We start from the raw sequence: 20,566 nt of genomic DNA on the forward strand, positions 1-20,566 counted from the left end.
GCGAGCGCCACCAGGCCCCGCGCAGGCGCCGTCTGTCACGTGACGCCCGCGGGCCCGGCCCCGCCCCGCCCGGGCCAACTGCGCCCGGGGCGCGTCGGAACGCGGTGGTTTGACCCGCTCCGTTTTAATCAGGCAGACGTTACGTGACACCGAGCGCCCACCGCCAACGCTGCACGAGCCGCAGAAGCACGGCGGGCAGCAAGAACGCGGCCCCCGGCGCTCGCTGCTGCCCAGCAGAGGTGCCCGAGTGAGGGGAGCACCGAGAGCGCCGCGCCCGGCCCGCCCCTGACCACCCGCGGCGACAGAGGCCGTCACTGTTGCCCTGCGCGCTCAGCGCTTCAGCCTGAATGGTCATGAGTAAAGAACCAGAGACGGGGGAGTAAGAGTCGGAAGAAAGAAGAACAAAAATCGGAGTAAAAAGGGTGCAAGAGCCCCTAGAGCAGCTGAAGCCTCGTTATCCTTAGCAGGGAATTACTTTTGACAATAATAAAAATCGGCTGTGGTAGCACAGACTCTTTGTTTTAAAACTCTGCACTTGTAACAAAACATAAGTACTTTTATTATTAAATGCTCTTTATTTTTATCTACATCTTTTTAAATATAATAAAGCTATCAAATGGGTAAACCTCATCACTTTCCATCTTCACACCCAGACAAGGAAAAGAAACTAACAGGCTGCTTCTAGGTTTTTCAGGTTTTGAGAACATAATCATGGTTCTGGTTTGAACAATGGCAGAACTGGCTGATATGGTATTTGTTACTCATTTACAGTTTCAGCTGTGCACAAATCTTTAAGAAAGCTTTGTAAAAGGCAAGTGTGCGACAAATCTGTGGACTTTTGCATCCTCAGTCATTTGCTGAAACATTTTATGTGTTCAAGTTAATAAAAGTTAAACTTTGCATGAACTTCGTGTTAACACTGAACTTCCGTGAAGGTTCAAAGGCCCAGTTCTAGGTCTTCCAGTTCCTGAAGCAGAGTAGTTTCTTTCTGAATCTTCTCCAACTAGAACAAAAAAGCACAAGATGTCACAGATGTATGCAACTTATTCAACTTCCATTGTAAAATAAGCTACCTCTTCACAGTACCTGATTCTTCTCTAGCTGTTTGCCAGCAGCTGCTTGTTCTTTCAGCTGCTCAATTGCCTTTAGTTTCTGTAAAACAAAACAAAAAAACCCACACTAACACAAAAATATTGATGAGCCAAGAACAGAAGAAACAGTCTTAGAAGTTCCTGCAATTGCAATTGACTGATTTACCAGGAGGCAGGTCTCTATCTGGAAGGCACATTTCATTTAAGCATCCCCAGATGCTCAATCCAGAATTTCCCACCAAAAAAGGACATTTCTTTCAAGAACAAAACCTAAAGGACAGAAGCACTTCCTAGTTTCTGAAACAAACACCATGCATTATCTCCCTGAAAGGCTAGATCCAAATTCAGAAATACCCCTCCACTATACTATCCCTCTTCACCACACATTTTCCTCAGAAAGCCTGGAAGATTAATCCCATCAGAGACCATGAAAAGCTGGAAGGAGACAAAAGGAAAAAAACCCTGATGAGTTATGCAGAAATGGGAGATTCTCTAGCCTGAACCAAACAACTCCCACTCTGAAATTATTTAGTCCAAGAATTTCCAGGATTGGCAGTGAACTTTGGCCTCGCACCATCTAGCAGTTAGGGAAGAAACTGAAACCACACAGCATGGCTCCCTTCTCAGATCCAAAATCCAATACACAGGCAGCCCACACAGCTGCTGTCTGAGCATTAACACCTTTAAGCTACCCCTGCCCCCTGGCTGTGTTAGCTGCAACAGTATTTGTAACAGGAGACTGGAACACTTCTCCATGCACCTGGCTAAGGCTTCTACACTGCCACCTCTGGTAAGGTCTTTAGCAGCCCGGCAGGCATTGCCCTCCACTGTTCTACCAGATGGAAAAGTAAAGGAAGCTGATTTACAAATTCAGGGAATTACCATCTACACAAATGCCAAGCTAAAGTCACCTTATAATCAGACTCAATGTTATATACCACCTTTGTAGGAAAATTTACTGTTTTTTAGAAAAAAAGAAATCCCCTTACCTTTTTCAAATTCTTTATCTTCTTGTCAACTTCAGGATCTCCTGATGTAACGGCAGGCACGACACTCCGTGGCGCATTCTGTGATGATGAGGACTGCGTAGAATCTTGGTTTGCATCACCTTTGGCCTCCTACAGACAAACAGACTAAACGCATTACCTAGAAAATACTTTTAATTACAAGGGGACTGAGAAATGTTTTTAGTAATTTTGAGGGATCCATTTAATATTTCTTCTTTCACTAGTTTGCTGCTGTACTCCAAAATTTCTGACTTGCTTCGATATACTGCATTACCTATATACGCTTTCCATAGCGTATATATATGTAACAACTCACATGCTGTTTCTTGTTTAATTTCTACTTCCTTAAGATACCAACTATACACTGCATAAGGAAATGTCAGTTAAGGATGACAGGACAAACACATTAAGGATGACACAAGCAAACATTTTATAAAGTAGACTGGTAGGATATCGTCTCTGAAGCAAAAGGGCTCAAAACCAGTGTAAGAAATTAAAATAGTTTTAAAGAAATTGTTGCTTCCCAAATTTGTAAAAATTTTAAGGCTAATACCAAAAGCTGATTTTTATTTACCTAGCCAAAGAACAGCAAGCGAACAGGTGACACAGAACAGGCTGTCTTGGGTCTACCCTGTTAACATGCCTCAGTCCTGACCTGGTGGGGGACACATCAAAGCAGCAAATCTGTTCTTACGTCTCACCAGCACTGAAAAACACTGCAAACTAAACGAGGGTAAGAAGTCAGAACTAGTTAGTCTTAAGGTTGGTTTCAGCTAACATGCACAGCAACTAACTGAAGCTGTTAATTTTATCCTTTTGTACCTGCTTTAGTCCAATTAAAAAGTCTACCACCCTCCTCACAACTTGGCACATGCAAGATGTTGAGGGCTCTCTCTGCCACTAACAGTCACTGCTCTCTGAGATTAACTGTGAAAACTAATTAATGTTATCCTTGAAATAACTACTTCTGCAGTACCTGTTTAGCAGCTTTCTTTGCTTCATGTTTCCTTTGATTTTTGAGAGCTGTTTTAGAGAGTGGCTTATCGCTTCCTGGCTGTGGTTTCATGTTCTGAGGTGGCTCGTCCTCATGCTGCAAGATATGCAAAATTAACAGTTAACAAAACAAGCACTCCATGTTGGCAAGTGTGTTGGTACAAAAAGCCTAACAGCCAACATGCAAACCTACTTAAGTCAGTATTATACTCAAAGATGAATTGTAAAGGAAGAGGAAGGAAAAACAAAGAAAGAAATAAAAGAAGAGGAAAATAAGGTATGACTTTTCAAATAGCAGAAGGCAGTGTGAAAAGGTTTTCAAACTCATCTATTCTCAATTTTGGATGGGACTACCCTGTATATTCTACAGATTTCATGGATTTCTGATGAAATAACAAAATCAGCATGTTTCCTTTTTTTTTGGGGGGGGGATAAAAATCAGAGGAATAAACTAGCACAAGATGACTGAAGCTTGGCATTTTGATTTTGCTGTCACTAGGAGTTTGAGTTAAAAAGTTGTCAAGTAAGGAAAAACAGGCTGCTGGGAAGGGTGTGTGAAAAGAAGGGACTGATTAGCCTTTTGGGATATTTTTTTAAAATAACTCAATTTAGCAGCTGGACTGTTTTAATGCACATGACAAGACTGCCCATTTGAGAAAACAGAATCATTTTATTTAAACACCTCTTTTCTCTACTACTTCTGTTAGTTGATCATTTGTGAAATCAGACATTAGCACGACTAATCAATTCCTAATAAGCCAAGTAGCACAGGGCTCAAAACAAAAGCTCTCAAAGACTTAAGCATCAAGGGTGCAACTATTGAATGTAATTAGTGGCTACTCAGCCTACTTTGAAAATGTGCAGAAAAGAAGCTAATTAGACAAGTAGGCCATTATACTGAAGCCTATTTAAACTACAGCCTTGCTAGCAAGTAAATCTCTTTCTGCCAAGTAAATTTACCTTAAAAAAAAAAACAACAAACAAAAAGGCACAGTTGGAGGCCAGTCAACCACCCGTCTAGCTGAGTTTAGGCTGGTAACGGTAAGCCAGGTCACCCAAATCACAGGCTTCTTCTAATCTTAACTAGAGTGCAGAATTTCACCACAAAACAAATTTGCAGTTTATAGTTCTCCAAGTTGTAGAGAGTGTTTTTAAAGTCTGCAAACAACTGTGTAAAAGGACAGTATTTGGACCAAAGAAATTTGCATTTTCTAGCATAGATTCTTGCAAACAGTGAAAAAATTCCAAAGAAGGTTATCAAGAAAACCTCCCATAAAAGAGACAACACTGTTGTCAGGCCAACTGTTCTTCTCACATCCCTAATTAAAAATAGAGACAAATTTGAGGCAAAGTTTCGAAGACAGGCAAAGCAATGAAGCAGAACAGTTTGTTTCATATATGACACTGTCTACTTACGAGCTTGGAACTTGTTACAGGCTTGTTTCTCAGGGCTGGAGGCCTGTATGCTTGGGCAGGCTTTGGCTCAGCACTGGGCAATTCGCTAGGAACTGCTTGATATTTTACTGCTTTTGCTGGGAACACTCCATCTGGGAAGGGCTGCCAGGAAACTTGCCACATTTCTTCATTTGATGAAACTTCATAGTTGTGTAACAGAGAACCAGTGTAGTGCCATATCTTGTACCCATTACTGACGCGCAGCCTGGGAGCACACGTCGCTGTTACAATATGTTCCCCGTCAGGACACCAAGCAAAGTATGTGGAATCCGAGGCTACTGGTTTGGAAATGAGTTTATAGTTTTTAACGTCCCACACTTCCATTTGCCCCCTGAGATTCCCAAATCCTGCTAGCACTAGAATGTGTCCATGGGGGCTGTAGTAGGCAGCATTGCGAGGTCCGGTTCCAAAATCAAACACAGGGTCACATTTCAGATTAAAAACTGTTGCTTTGGCAGGCATAAAACCATACACAGCACAGAACTCAACAGAATTAGGGTTCCAAACAACATCATAAATAGGACCATTTTTTGCTAAAGGAAAAGGAAAAAAGGCAGCTGTTGTTAGAGGATTGTATCTTTTCAGTGCATGCAAGAATAAAATCAATAGCAACTTATATCGTGCTTTGCTAAAATGCTGTGATCTAATTATTGACAGTGAAAATGAATTCTGCTGATGACAGAGCTAAAACCAACATTTTATCTTCTGATAATTACACTTAAAGTGCAACAATAACTGCAGCCATTCCAAATTAACTTTGCAGGCTCAGCATCAGCACTTCAACAGTACTTTTTTCATGTAAAAAAAAAAATCCTGTATTATTTTCCTTCATTATTCAAGTATGACCTCTCAGGACCTTCTCAAACTGTTCCACTGGAAACCTGCAAAACCAGGACTTTTATACCAGCTGGATACTAGGTCCTCTTTTTCTTATTCTAAGAAATACTGCATAACTCAGCTTTGTAAACCTAAGTAATATTGATATAAGTTATCTTTGGACCATGTTCATGCATGGCACTTTAAAAGAAGATTTTAAAGTAAAAGAGCATACAAAAACTGCTTTTATGCATAATGATTAAAACTTGACATTGTTAGAAGCTATTCTGGCATTTAGAACATATGGGGTTACTGAAGAATGAAGAATTACTGATGGAAACTCATCTGAAATATATAGGTGTAAACAAAAGCCGAAAGTCATTAAACTTTTCATAATCTGGATATCTTTATCTGTATTTCAGATGCCATGTGCATTACTGATAATTCTCAAATCCAGACACCGACCCAAAATATCAACTGACTTAAATCGTACATTCGTGTTGTCATTCTGAGGACTCATTACAGCCCAGTTTCTAAAGATACAGTCACACTGTCTGTGGGGTTTTAAGATGGCATTAATCAAATGCAACTGCAGAGACAGAGGTCTGACAGAAAACTCCATTTCTGCACGTTTCATGACAGCAGGCAGCTGTAGAGATGAGGGCAGCTTTATACAGGCTCAATAGCTAAGGGAAAGGCTGCAGCATGAGTATGTATTAGTCAAGACCAAAAAGCCCTCTACAAATGCTGATGTGAAAAAGGCTTCAAAACTGGACCTCAAATGCAAACAGAAGGTACAAATCCACAGGAAATAGGGCACCACGCAGAGTGCCTACCACTTGTTTTTGTTGGTGAAAAATAAAGTTTTACAAAACAGAATCAGTTTAGATGTTTCCTTGAAAAAGAAAAACTAAATGAAATGGAAATTAGTTATAAACTTCCTGTTAAATAAAAACACATTGGAAATAAATAACTTCAAAGGGCAAAGAAGGTTTTAAGGAGCATGTAATTAAACGAAACAACTAGTGTTCTAAATCCAGAAAACTGATCCAGAGAGATTCTAGATACCAAGTTGTAATCCTGATTATTTTTTTCCAGTGAAGTTGGCAACAAAGGGTAATGGTTCACACTACTTGCTACCACAAGTTTTGCTAAGAAAGGCAAAACAGATGTGCTCTTCCAGTTAGCACTATATTCAGGAGAATATGCTCACAATCCCTCTACAGCCACTTAAGCATAGATAGTCTACATCACCCCATCCCCAGTGTTTCACAGCAAACTACTCTTTCCATAATCCCAAACAAACCCAGTGTTCAACATAAACAGCAACATCTTAAGATAATGAAAAGATATTGCCATACAGAAAATTAATGAACGGACTTCCAGTTCAAATAAGATACTGAAATTAAGTGCATCCACTTGCTTCTCTCTAACATGTCATTTTTGTGTGTTGGAACAGTTTCCAAGACACAAAATAAAGGACTTATATTTGGAACTAAATGGTTTTTAAGGTCCCTTCCAACCCAAACCATTCTATGAGTCTACAATTCTATTTTCCAGTATAATTAAAAAAATTGCTCTCACCCCAGTTCCTTGAATAACAGTATCAGTTGCATGTCTAGAAGTGCAGGTAAGATTATTCTGTTTGGTAACTTACCTTTGTGCTCATTTTGGATTCTTAGACATTAAGATGCCTCCGTTGTCCAGGGGTTTCCTTAGCAAACATGCACAATCCCCTTCCTGTGCACATGAAAACCCTCCCAAGCAAATTATTTGTACATACTAACTGCAAGTGTGCTCTCTGCCACTGACCTTAAGACAAGCATACCAAAGACAACAAGATAATTCAGCTATTAAAAAACAAAAAAAAACCCAACAAACTCCCATTCCAGAATGGAAAAAAAAAACTAGTCAAGGATTTCTTGTTAAGAGTAGTTCATTATTTTTTTTTTTTAAATTAATTCATTACGCTAATGAGAAAGCCCTCATACATTAAACAAAAGCCGGTAAAGGAATTCTCACTATCAAAAGCTGTAAGACAACACAAAACTGCCCAAGAGATACTTACGCAATTGCACTACTGCACTCTCTCCGTTTGTTGCAATGTAGTGTAGAGTCTGCTCCCCATAGTATGAAGCACCTGTTTTATCAACTTCTGTACTAGCTATTACTAGCACAGCAGTGGCTAACAGCAAAGAGACACAATGACTTCAATACAATTATTGCAAATTATATAAAATATTTCACAAACTACCATGAACAAAGATTCACTTGTTCCAAGCTTGGTTCGATTATTAATTCTAATTAGCTCCTTGCATAACAGTGCTGTTATCATTCTCTTTTGAATTGATTTTTCCTAAATATTAGGAACAGAAAAAAAATCTTCTTTTCTCAGACAAAAGTGTAAGTCTGTTCATTCACCATTCAATTATGGGAAAGTGAACATTCTTTTGCAGCCACAAAAATATATTCATCCGCCTAAGGCAGAAACTGAGCATCCAGATCGGCCCTTAAATAAAATGTTTTATTAACAGCTTTTGTACATGTATCTATTTCACCCAAAGCTGTGTAGCCACTTGTGGTCTCTACGTGTATGTAACACATACCTCCCGGTATTCCAAAGAACATGAGTTAAAGTGTTTTTTACAAAATTATTCTGAAACAGCTCACTCCTAACAAACAGCAAAGCCCACAGAGTACTGTGCAAGTCACCCCAATTGTGATACATCTGCGTACATACTATTATACAGATTAAGAACAGTTTATGCTCTGCTAAAAGCTTATGTTTACTGTCTAAATACAGTCTAATACACCATCACAGAATGAAAAATTAAATTTGAATTTATTACCCAACTACAAATTTACCAACATGTAAAATATTCTCAATACAGAAAATCATGGAAGTCAACACAGGAAGGTTATGAGCACCTCAGGGTATTCAGAACTGTAACTGTAGTGTTATATTAGCATGAACAGCAATCTTCAATACTAATGTACTTCAGCACATGCAAATTAAAAGCAAAAGCCACACAGTAAACAAAGTAATTAAATCCAAAATATGTGGAATATAAAAAAGGTTAAATATACAGCTGTTCTACCTTTTTTGTTCCATAGCATTGTCACCTTATCAGCTTTAAAGAAGCTCTTATTGGCTAGTGCAGACTGCGGGCCACCAAAGTTGGGATACTGGTACAGTCTAACGAATGATGGTGCACCTTTACTGCCTGGAACGTATACTGCAACCTAAAACAAAGCCACAAGACTTTATTGCAGATTATGTTCTTGGTAACACAATGTCTATTCACTCGTACTAGTAGTGAAATCTACTGCACTAAATTCAAGGTGATTTTTTTTAAGAAAACCAAGAAAAAGTTGTGAAAGAACCTCAGAAGTACCTTGGTTGGCTGCGCTCCTGGAGATAATACGAAATCATTCACCTTTTGCAAATGCAGTTTATTTGCAATAGTGTCTGCAAAAAAAAGCCACAGGTGTTAATGACAAAACTTGTTAGCTTGGATTACTTCACTATACCTTTTTATGGGTCTGTATCATGGATAAGAAGAACCAATACATATAAAGGATTTCTTTTACTAGGCAAATAGACATTGCTTTCATGTATTGTTATTTACAAGTCCAACTTGTATCAAGCCTAGGTCTGAAAACCAGTATTTAGTATTTGGAAGTTCAAACAGCAAGGAAGCTTCTGAACCCCAGGTGAACACAGCTCATGTCTTAAGCCAGGCACAGAATTCTTCATCTCGTCTGTGCTGACTTCAGAGGAAGCAGTATCAGTCACATCCAGGTAACATGCACCATCACAGAGCCAAGGGTTTTCCCCTTCAGCTTTACTGGACAATTTTTCCTGAAAGGAAGCATTCATAAAGGCCTGCTCTGTGCTGAACATTGCCCCTTTCCACAGACAACTTATGGGAAATGCATCTCTCAAAATTAAATGAACATCAGCAACCCACCACCTCATTCCAGCACATTCCATGCTTTCCAAGTATAGCTTTGTTAACCTCAGCAGGGCTAATTCTCAGGAAATTGTTATCTCTCACAGGCAGTATTTTTACACAATAATTCTTCTATCAGCTATATATTTAAAAGAAAAAAAAACCACCAAAACCCAAAACCACACACCACTGCCTCCTGCAGTTTTCTTTTATTCCTTTAAATTTTTGTTCGAATTAATCTTTTATCTTCCTGCTTTTTTCCTCCCTTTCCCTTTTCAACCTCTATTGACTCCAAATATTCTACTTCTAGACATAAACTTTCTTGAAAGTAATGATCTATCCTCATAACTTCGTTTTTGCCATTCATATATTTTCTAATGAACCATTTTTTAACAGTTCATTGACAGAATACACATAACACAAATAAGTAATCACAGATCACATCCTCTATTGACAACATCCTGGACCTTATCAAATAAGAAATAATCCAGAATCAGGCCTCTCTAATTGAAAATTAAACACATTTCATATTAGAGAAGTCTCTGAAAAGATAAACAAGAAGGTGAAAACATACTTCATTAAAACAGAATGATTCTGAATGCCAAATTCAAACAGAATGTAGGCAATATTTAAAATAAAAAGCAAGCAAAATAAGAAATGAGGGAAAAAAAAAAAGGAAAAAAAGCAACACCCAAAAGAAAATGCATATATGGAATGAAATAAAATGTATAGAAATACTTGCGTACTGAAGTTGTTGTTTTCAAAGAAATGAACTTCATTGTTTACATTCCTGGCACAAATGCTTTCATCATCTGCCCAGCAAGGACACCTACATTTAATGAAAAAAATTAGAAGCACCGAATGATGCTCATCTTTACTAGTATATGACTTTTTTTCCTTCATTTTTACAGTCTAGCAAGTTCAAACATGATCCATGATTCAAAATGACAAATGATACCTGCATGGTAAAAAATACACAGGCAGACTTAGTTATTATCTCCCAGCTTTCTCTGTGGTGCAGAATGATAGTGAATTTATACTAAGAAACAATTGTAACTACATAAAAAAAGATACCTACAAGCACGAATAAGCTAGTAGCAGATGTATTTTAAAATCCAACACCACACTAAAAGCTCTATTTACCAGATCAGATTTTGGAAACCACATTTCTTTGCAAGTAATTAGTATTTGTAAATGTTACTTACCAGTTCTGCATCTTTTTCTGGATGAAAGATTTTAAACACTTCCCAGTTTTCACATCATGAAGTTGTAGGTTGGGCACTCCTGCTGTGCCATCTTTAGCAGCTGCAACAAAAATATGCATTACAGTACAGTGGTCTCTGGAGATTAAACCTGCTTCACCATGATGACATTCCACCTCACAATTCTACAAGCAACTAAGCATGCATAAACCTTTTACAAGAACCATCCTACCCCCTGAAGGACTAAACCGTAAACTGCTAATTGCTTTACCTATTAACATAAGTCTTTCTACCATCTTTCAGTCTGCAGAAAGAACATTTTTAGGTGAAGGGCTTCTACTCCTCATTGTAAGACTAGGAACACCAACACTAGCACAACTTTTGTAATGTATACTTTTTAATCAAAAGCTATTCCTTTGGCAAACAATTAAGCTGTTCTCCCCTCCTACATTTTGTTTTCGTAAGGATGAGATGTATTTTGTTCATCAGGATGAAGTTACAGCTCTATCTGCAAGCCATACAAAATGGTTCTACTGGTTTCAAACTCCCTATACCTTCCTACTTATCTGGATACTACATACAGCCTGCCTATTTCTACCACTGCCCCATAACAGACCTCCTAATGGTTCTCTAACAGTCCACAGTTGGCAACAGTTCTGTCACTTGTGCTGCCCTGTCTTATCGTACAGTCTGTCCCAGATCATGTTCCACGTGCTAGGCCTATGGCCAGCTCCTTCTGTCGGAAGAAGCACTTATACCCTCTATTTCAGACACACAACTTGGATGAGCCTGAGGCTATCTAACTGAGGAGCATATACTCTACAGAGAGGGAGAGGAGGGAATAAAGCCTTCTGGACAATAGAGAGCACTCAAGTCAGCTATGCCTCATGGAGAACATGACTACTATGAGTCAGCTTGCAATCCTCCTTGTCTATAAATGAATATAAACCACTTGAATAGCGTATTGTTAAAACACTCTTTGCACTAAGATCAGCCAGCCATTTTTAGAAATGTTATTTACTTTAATAGAATAATTGTTAGTACATGCACTTAGTTTTAGTGTTTGCAAGAACGGTCGATAGAAGATGCTTTCAGAAGATGGCACCGCTCCCTCCTCCACTATATACTTGATTAGCCATATAATTTTCTGTACACTTCCTGTACTGCCAATAAATAAACTGCAGTGATAAATCAGATAATGGAAAGCCTGCGAACCAAATTAAAACATGAAGTTACTGCATGTACTTGTACATCTGGTAAAATACTCACTTGTATAGGCCTGCCACGTTGCCACAACATTATTCTTTGGTGAGAATTGAAGGCAAACTGCCTTTGGAAGATCAAAGGCGCACAGTAACTCACCACTGGTGACATTAACAACATTTACTCTGGAACAAAAAGATGTTATTTCAATAAAACATGCTTAAAATGCTTCATTAATAGCCAAGGTAACTTTCTGCATATAACTCTTCTAGATCTGTCCCAAATTTGGCCAATGTAATGAAGTTAGAAGAGCTTTTTTTCCCCTCCTGCTTTTACTAAATTTTTGCAAGAATACCTTTTAAAACTAGATACCCAACAGGAACTAAGTGAAAGCACTGGTCAAAATATATCACATATTTTTATCTGCAATACTTAAATTCTAAACAAAAGATACATCCCATCCATAGAGTCCATCCACACCTCCACAGTGCTGAAGTTGAGCACAACAGAAATATTCTAATTGAACTGAAACACACATTTATCAATTTTAAAAGCCTTCTATCTATAACAATACATCATTTATGATTTGGTCTTTTTGAGACTGGGGATGAAGGGAGACAGGGACAATAAAGAGCAAAGGTCAGAGAACTGAATAAACAAGGTCAAGCAACATCTCTGAACGCTGTGTATTAAAGATCTGCCACATATGGAATCCAAAGAAACAAAAAAGATCACATCAAGATGCTTCCAAGCCACTGTTGTTCTTGGAAGCTGCATTAGGAGCCTGTTTCTACCATCTCCCTAACTGCTCCCTCTCAGAAATGAAGATGGACAGCCCCCAAAACAAAGAGGTACAGGAAAGATTTGCCATTTGGAATACTCTCACTTAAAGTGTGGGTACCTGGATACACAACCTGGTTGTTTGAAAAACATTCTCCCCCACAAACATTTCCTGGAAATGGATGCTTCCAATTGACAAAAATTAAGTTTTTAATGAAAAATATTTAGGGTTAGGTTTAAATATTTTGCAGAACCAAAAAGAAAAGAGAAAGTAGTGAATCCTACATCTATGTTACCTACTTAAAAGAAAATGGTTATATGAAATAACTAAATACTTTTTTAACCTGTCAGTAAGAATACTGGCATATCAGAAGAAGCCTTATCTTTACAGCAGCAACCCCATGATCCACCCTTACGTAAAGGATTATCTCCAGGGAACTCTCTAATGCACTGGGTCTATAAAAAAGGAACCTTATGTTGTTTGTATGCAAGACGCAGGAATTCTTCATCTTCTGTGAACTTTACCAACAGATTAATCCCAGAAAACGAGGTACTATTGTACTAGGAAATATGAACACAAAAAGAAAACCTAAATAAAGCATATCCAGATTCCACAGGAATGGGTGCATTATAAATATAAGGAAACAGTAAATATTTTATCAAATATTCAGGAAATAAAGCCACTACAGCGAATAATGTAAAAATAAACTGAATTTAAAGCATGTATGCAAACACATAACAGCAACAGTCTTTACACAGACAAGAGTAAATGTGGCACAACTGATCCTGTTTAATGCAAACTAAACAATTAATATAATAAAATGCACCTACTTTTCTCCATTGCACCAGGCAAAGAGGGAACCATCCTTGCTAAAAGCAACAGCTTTGCAATTTTTTCCAGAGTCCCTAAAGAAGTAAGAATTGCACATTAGGATTCAGAGATACTGCATAAGTTAAGGTATTTTTAACAAAATAAAAACCAACACACCAATTTCCCTGCTGCACTTCTGAGTAGCGCTTTTTAACAGTGCAGACTACTCTGCAGTTGTTCAGTGACCATGAGAAGTCAGGCAAGCATAAAGCCTTCAAAACCATCAATTTTCTAAACTACTACCAGTAAGAAAAAAATCACATTTATACATTTCTCAATTCTACAGTCTACCTTTACTTTTTAGAAAATAATTTCTTTTGTGCAAAAGATAAAAACTAGTGAGAATAACTGTACCTTTGAAAGGCTGTGTTCTCTGTGAAACTAGGTGGCCCATTCACCATATAAAGCCCTTCTGATCCTCTCACTGGAAGAGTGAAAAAATAATTATCATTTCAAATTCAGAGAACTGCCCAAAGCAAAAGTTTTTCCTAATCTATGCACCTTGAGACCTGCACACGCTTTTTCCCTGTTTGCATTTCAAAGTGAGAGAGAGGGTTGTAAGGAAATTTGGAACGCAACATATGCCGAGGCTCATGGCTTATCCACGGCAGCTGCAGGATTAAAACACAGGACAGATGCATGAAGAGACAGAGCTGAGCTATTGCCCTGGACACCGCTGCTGACACAACAGCAACCAGCCAGCGCTTTGCCAGAGCTAAGGACTGAAGCGGGACAACTGCTGCCAGTCCCAGCTTTCCCACACCTGCAGTCATGCAATCAGCTACCTGCTTTGACCAGCAAAGCCCTTCCAGGGCGGCCTTCCCAACGGGGTCAATCCATGAACCAGTTTGTCCCTCTGCAATGGGAGCACAGGTGTCAGTGCAAAGACAGGAGCATAAGCACTGCCAAGGGCAGCAGGGCAGGGCAGGATAGCCCCAAATCAGGTGCATGGTGGAGGGGCCAATGCGGGGGGCACCCCTAGGGCTACCAAGCCCACCCCTGCTTCAGGTGGGGGGCAAAGCATCTCCAGAGAGGGAGATCCAAGGCTTCTCTAGGCAGCCTGCACCCAAGGTCAGTCTCACAGTAAAATAGCTTTTCTTATGTTTAAATGCAATTCCCTGGATGTCAGTTTGAGCCCATTGCCTGTTGTCCCATCACTGGATACCACAAACCAAGAGTCTGGCTTCATCTCACAAGATGACCTCAAACTACAAAAGAGCTGCACCTGCTTAAGGAAGGAGGGTTGGATGACATCTCATCCTGAAATGGCAGATGGTGACAGCTCTCAACCCTGCTGCAGAAAGCACTTTCCTACAGCCTAAAAAGCTGAGAATGCTCCATCGCTGCAAGAGCCACTCGAGCATCCTGCACAATGGAGTTGAAAAGAGCTGCCTCAGTACATTTCAAAGCGAGGATTAGCTGTCTGAACACAGGAACAGCATTTGCCAAAGGAAGATTACGTTGGGCTGGTTTTTTTTGCTGACATTAGGCAAGATTTGCCCTGCTGGTAGTTTCAACATTGAACTTCAACTGGGAAAACAGAAAGCATGAAGGAAATATCAGTATAAACTGCGTTACAGATTTCTTTTTTTTCAGAGCCCTTGCCATGCTTACAGCACTAGAAAACAAGAAATGAAGATGGACTCATGCAAAGCTGTGCAGGTGGGACAGCTGTATATAGATTGTTATATATGGTTGGGTTTTTTTTCAGGTAGTTCTATTACAAGCACATTAGAATTCAGAGTTGAACCATGAAACCGGTAACTATTACACAGGCATTAGCTGCGCTTTATGTGTTTTCTTGGTGTGCTGAGGTGACAATTTTTACTGTCAAACATGACTCAAGAAGCAGGATCAAGAAGCCCAAGCTGCAGGCTCTGCAGCTGTGTTACCTGAATGAAGCACTGTGGCCAGCAGCAGTGCAGCAGGAGGTCTGGGAGCAGAATGTCAGCATGCACAGGCACAGCAACACCTGGGACAACAGTAATGTCTGCCACCAAATGTCCCTACGCTGCACTTTGGAGCTGCCCCTTTAACTGCTGAGGGTCCTTACTCCATCTCTCATAGCACTTTAGAAATTAACAAATGGAAATAATTGTAAGCAGCAGTTTATTATGTGGGAAAATACGGGTTTGATAGGTTTCAAACTTCCACGTGCTCTATAGCCCTTTACATCCCTGGGGGTACAACATACCCCTAACACACCTCAAGGGTATCTTTTAGCCATGCTTTAAATATGACCCACTAGCTTCACACCCCTGCCCCGAGTCTATTTCCCAGGTCTTTGTCAGGCTGCCAAGAAAAATCAAGATCCAAATTTCAGATCTAAGTTACAGACAGTAGCAAGTAGTCCAAAACCCACCCTGGACAGCTATAGGCCCCTGTCACACCCATGCAAAGATAAATAACGTTGGCGTTTAAAGCTTAGAAAAACAGGAAAATAAAAAAATTAAACCCCTCATGTTATGGGCAACTTCAGAAGTGAAACAAAGAGTAAAGGAAAAAGAACTCTCGAAAGGCACTTTCCCACAAAGCGCAGCGAAGGCGCTTCTGTGAGCTACGAGCTCCACCCGGATGTCGAGCGGTTCAGACCCAGGCAGGCCGCACCCCTTGCCGCCGCGGCCCAGGGCTGGGTCCCGCCCTGTTGCACCCGCCGCCCGGTCCCTCCAGCACAACACCTCCGGGAGTGCCTTCCGTCACAGGCCGCATGAGGCAAGCGACCAAGGCAAAGGAACGAGCACGTTTTAGAAACCCTGGCAGCTCCCCCACGGCAGGGCAGAGGGAGACCCGCGGACGGCCCGGCGGCTGTCCAGCCGACGAACCCACCGGGCCAAAAGACGAGCGTGCCCACGAGGCACTGTCGGCCCCAGGGAGCAGAGCAGGGCCCCCAGTACTCGGGGCCGGGACCAGCCACGCTACAGCAACGCAACCTGGGAAGGGGACCTGAGGGGGACAATGGGCGCCGCGCCCGGCCCGACCCCCGACCATGGAGCCCACTTGCCGCCAGCAACCCCGGCCTCCTCCTCCACCACCACCACCACCACCACCTGGCCCCGACGCACCTGCCAGCAGGGGCGCAGGAGGCGCCATCTTGGCGCGGCAGGTTTAGGTTTGGCTTCGGCTTCCGCTTCCGGGTGAAATGCGACACGGCCGCCCCAGAGACGTCCACGTCGAGAGGGGCAGGGGCGGGCGGGGGTGAGGACGCCGGCGAGTGACGCAGCGAGGGCTCTTCCGCCCGCCGCGGCGCGCGCTGCCCCGGAAGCGGTGCTGCTGGGCGCGCGGGTTGGCGGCGGGTGGCGGCCCCGCCCGTGGCGAAGCGTGTTTCCGGCGGGCGGTGCCGCGCGGTGCTGACGCTGGCAGCGGGCGGCGCGCGGAGCTTCGCGAGGGGACCGGCGGCCGGGCCGTCCGGCGGTCGGTCGCACCATGGTGGCCAAGCAGCGCATCCGCATGGCCAACGAGAAGCACAGCAAGAACATCACCCAGCGCGGGAACGTCGCCAAGACCTCGGTGCGCGCCGGGACCGGGCGGGGGTTGGGGCCGGGGTGGCAAGCCGGGGTGATGGGCGGTGCTGACGGCGGTGCTGTGCCTGCAGAGGACGGCCCCGGAGGAGAAGGCGTCGGTCGGGCCCTGGCTGTTGGCGCTGTTCATCTTCGTGGTCTGTGGATCAGGTAAGCGGGCGGAGCGGCGCGGGCGGGCGGGCCCCGCGGAAAGCCCGCTGCGGCCCGCCCGCTTCTTCTCCGCGTGAAGCGCTGCCGACAAGCGCTTCCCTCCCCTCCCCTCCCCGCTCTCTTGCAGCCATCTTCCAGATTATCCAGAGCATCCGAATGGGCATGTGAGGGGCCCGTCACCTGTCGGGGCCATCCGCCCCCGGCGCCGCCGTGAGCTGCCCAGCCCCCCCCCCCCCCCCCCGCCCCCGGCTGGCGCCCTCCAGCCCCACTCTGTGCAGCGGCACCGGCCACATCGCATTCCAGGTCCCTTCACAGCCATTCCGAGTTTTCTAGCCCGTGCCACAGTGCCTTGAACAGCACTACATGTACAAAGCAATAAAAGTATGTTGTTGATCTACAATCGTGGACCTCCTTATTCAGTGAGGTGCACGGTCACGTTCTCTGTGGATACACTATGCTGTACACGATGTAGATACTTAGGAGTTGGCACCTGTCATGAACACCGGAGATCTGTTTAAGTCTCTGTGTAGCTGGAAATGATTTTATTTAATGTCAGAAGCCTGGATTTTTATAGTAGCTGGAGTACAAGTTTGAAGCATGCTCCTGATGAAGCAGATGGTTCGTGCCACGTCCTGCAGCTTGCCAGGCACATCATCCTCTGTACACGTAGAGTAGCCTCACTGCAGCATGTGGCAGTGTGCTAGCGCCCAAACGCTTCTCACAACGGAAAACTTTATCCTACGTCTCTTGTCCTAATACATATGCAGTGCTTGTTTGTATAGAGTTAGGGGGCGTTACTTGGTTAGGAAGCGGCGTGACCAAGCAGCAGCTCTTCCTGACATAACCTGATGCCGAAGCTCCACAGACTGCTGAAAGGCTCAACTGGAGCTGCCACCACCTGACTGAGCCTCTCCAGGCTGTGGGTTGTGACCGTTCTGTAAATACTTCTTGGACAGTGTTCAACACGTGGTAATAGTTTTGAATTTTACAATATTGTATGGGAATGTTTCATGCAGGTACAGGGACCCTGTGCCCAGAGTTCTGCTTTTATGTGCAGCATTGGCAGCGTGTGCTATGTCTTGCAATATATATTTAATCTTATTTAAGGTAAATCCTGCTTTTAACTCAGTTTCATTGAACGATGGATCCAGTACTTAACTGCTGCCCTACGAATGATCACAGTTCCTTCTTAGTGATGCTGAAGAAAAAAAAAAGCCCTCTTTACACATGTAGATGACTGTAACTCAAGATCACAGTGGGAAATGCTGCTATTGATTGTATTTTGTTGCTGATGGCCCAGGCTTTATGTTGGCCTTTTGCTGTCTGTGGTAACAAAGGCAGTCTGAAATGGGTCTGCGGTTGTACACAGTTTCTAAAGGAAGATGTCTTTTTTTCAGGTTTCTTAGCAGAAGATGAATTTAAGTCTGGTTACATTAGCAGTAATAGAAAAAAGTTTCTGTAGAGATAATTAAATGCTCGTTAGCCATGAAGGAGCAGATTTTTCATATGAGTTATCGTATATACGTATGATATCGTTGGGACTGGTGTAAGCTGGCATGGCCAGGAGCATGCCCCAGAGCTGTACAAGGTAACATGCATCCCTTGTACTCGGACGCTCATATTTTGTAAGTGGTATAACCTCTGATTTAAAATAAAGTTCTTTTCAAGTGCAAGATGTGTTCGTTTTGAGGTCGGCAAAATTGTGCCCTACTAGGTGTTGAAACCGGGCCACTTCACAATTAGTGCAGCTTACTGAGCTTCTCCAAGAGGATCCCTTTTGCTGCAGGAAACACCCATGTTTGGCTCATCTGGGGTCTGGATTGTGCTGGTGCTGTGATGCCGTGGAACCATTGGTTGCAGGGGCTCCAGTCACAGAGGCAACCCTGCCTCTGTGGGGGTTCAGTGTGGCTGCTCCCCTTCCCTGTGGGGGTTCAGTGTGGCTGTTCTCTGACATGCCTGTTCTCTGGTCCCTGGGGGTACAGTGGAAGCCCAGGGAAGTCTGACTGGTTCCTGCTTCTCCAGGAGCCATTTACACAGCCTCATGAGGGACTGGTGACCTGAAACTTCATGGTAGATTTTACTGAACTTCAAAGAACAAATCTGCACAAGACTTGCTTGCTTTGGTGCAAAGGCAGCATGCATCATTGGTCTTTGCAGTGCTTTGCCCTTGTGGGGGCTCAGTGCATGTTTTCAAGCATGGCTGGATTCAGAACAGAAGCACGTTGTTAGTCACATGTAAATAAAAGGATGTGCAGCAGCTGTTTGTGTTGTAATTACAGCAGAGAGAGCACTCCTTGTCTGACAGACCAGGGGGCAGTGACAGCCGTTCAGATCGTTGCAGTTTGGTGTATTGTGCTACTTGAAAAGCACTGCTGAACTGAAACCCAAGTGCTCTGTGGGTGCTTATGTTGACAAGCAGCAAAAGAGTAGTTACAGCTACGAACAGGCAGTTGCCACATCTCCAGCACTGCACGCCCCCAGCATCCTGTCATGCTGCACCAGCTGCAGCTGGGACCACACTAGAAGGTTCCCCTCATCTCAGTACAGCACAAACGGGAAAATGATCGGGCCACTGCTGACATGAAAAACACCTGGTGATAGAACTATCTCGGGAGCTGACATGGCCCATGTGTATCTGCTCAGCTGTAAGCACACAGGGCATGCAGACAGCATTGTGTCACATACTCTCTTAGAACAGCCGTGAGGCAATCAAACAACTTTCAGAAAGGGAATAATAATAACAACCCTTTGCAGCAGTTATTGCTCAGAAGCCCAAAGGCTGTTACTTTCGAACAACAGGATCGCACAAGTGGCGGGGGTGCAGGGTGTAGCACAACCAAACGCTGGAAGGACGAGCACAGCAGCTGCCCTGCCAGAGCAAGAGGGGAATCTTCCTCGGGGCGGGCGAGGCCGCCACGGGAAGAGCGCGGGGCCATGGGACGCCGCAGACCCCAAGGGACGAGGAGCAACGCGTAGCCGGCACCGAGGGGCCGCAAGACCACAGCTCCTCAGAGCAGCGTCCGGGGAACCGGCCTAGCCTCTCGCTCGGCCTCGCCTCCTGTCGGGGACTGGCCGCGGGGCACAGCAGGGCCGCAGCCAACCCGCTGCTCCGCCTCCCACTGCGCCGCCCCGTGGCTGGCGGCCGCCATGGCCGGGCGGCTCCTTGCCCCAGCGGCGCCCAGCGGCCGCGAAGCGCGCAAGGGCACAGGGCCGCTCCCGCCCCTCAGCAGCCGCAGGCCCCCGAGTCCCTGGTGGTGGCCCGAAGAGGAGCCTTCTCCACTGAAAGCACAAGCGCCAGGAAGGCAGCAAGCTCCTTCCACATCCAACGTGCAATCCTCACCTTAGCCCTCGTGGAGCAGAGGCTGCTTCTCCCCCACAGTCACGTTGGAACAGCACCTCAGTGACCTAGGCTACTTACCATACTAGGAGCGTATCAGCAGACACGCAGTGAACTTTGCTCAAGCTCGAGGGGGCTGACTGCAAGACTGTTGCTCGACTGAAATCTTAACATAGCCCACAAACCACTG

At 43.6% G+C, this 20,566-nt stretch overlaps 2 protein-coding genes across 4 annotated transcripts; one reads left to right on the forward strand and one right to left on the reverse strand.

Annotated features, from left to right (window-relative positions):
* Nucleotides 1-555: 555 nt before the first annotated feature.
* Nucleotides 556-16,549, reverse strand: EIF2A (eukaryotic translation initiation factor 2A). Of its 3 annotated transcripts, XM_057421685.1 has the most exons (14): nt 16,434-16,547; nt 13,726-13,795; nt 13,332-13,406; nt 11,787-11,905; nt 10,521-10,620; nt 10,062-10,144; nt 8,758-8,831; nt 8,461-8,605; nt 7,431-7,547; nt 4,508-5,079; nt 3,075-3,188; nt 2,081-2,209; nt 1,087-1,152; nt 556-1,003 (listed from the first exon to the last, which is right to left on the reverse strand). In XM_057421685.1, exons 1-14 carry the CDS (start codon nt 16,459-16,461, stop codon nt 938-940), a joined length of 1,758 nt encoding a protein of 585 aa, XP_057277668.1. In that variant the 5' UTR covers nt 16,462-16,547; the 3' UTR covers nt 556-937. The 3 variants fall into 3 exon arrangements, with proteins under 3 accessions (XP_057277668.1, XP_057277669.1, XP_057277670.1); XM_057421686.1 differs by lacking the exon at nt 7,431-7,547; XM_057421687.1 differs by lacking the exons at nt 556-1,003; nt 1,087-1,152 and having other exon boundaries at nt 2,081-2,224; nt 16,434-16,549.
* A 135-nt stretch (nt 16,550-16,684) lies between these two features.
* SERP1 (stress associated endoplasmic reticulum protein 1) lies at nt 16,685-17,279 on the forward strand. Its single transcript, XM_057421770.1, has 3 exons — nt 16,685-16,878; nt 16,964-17,039; nt 17,167-17,279. The coding sequence occupies exons 1-3, from the start codon at nt 16,795-16,797 to the stop codon at nt 17,205-17,207; spliced, it is 201 nt and encodes a 66-aa protein (XP_057277753.1). The 5' UTR covers nt 16,685-16,794; the 3' UTR covers nt 17,208-17,279.
* Nucleotides 17,280-20,566: the final 3,287 nt, after the last annotated feature.

Source organism: Pezoporus wallicus, unplaced genomic scaffold, assembly GCF_028554395.1.
Source record: "Pezoporus wallicus isolate ANWC-B61680 ecotype Strahan unplaced genomic scaffold, APGP_CSIRO_Pwel_v1 scaffold_7402, whole genome shotgun sequence".
NCBI classification, from domain to species: Eukaryota; Metazoa; Chordata; class Aves; order Psittaciformes; family Psittacidae; genus Pezoporus; species Pezoporus wallicus.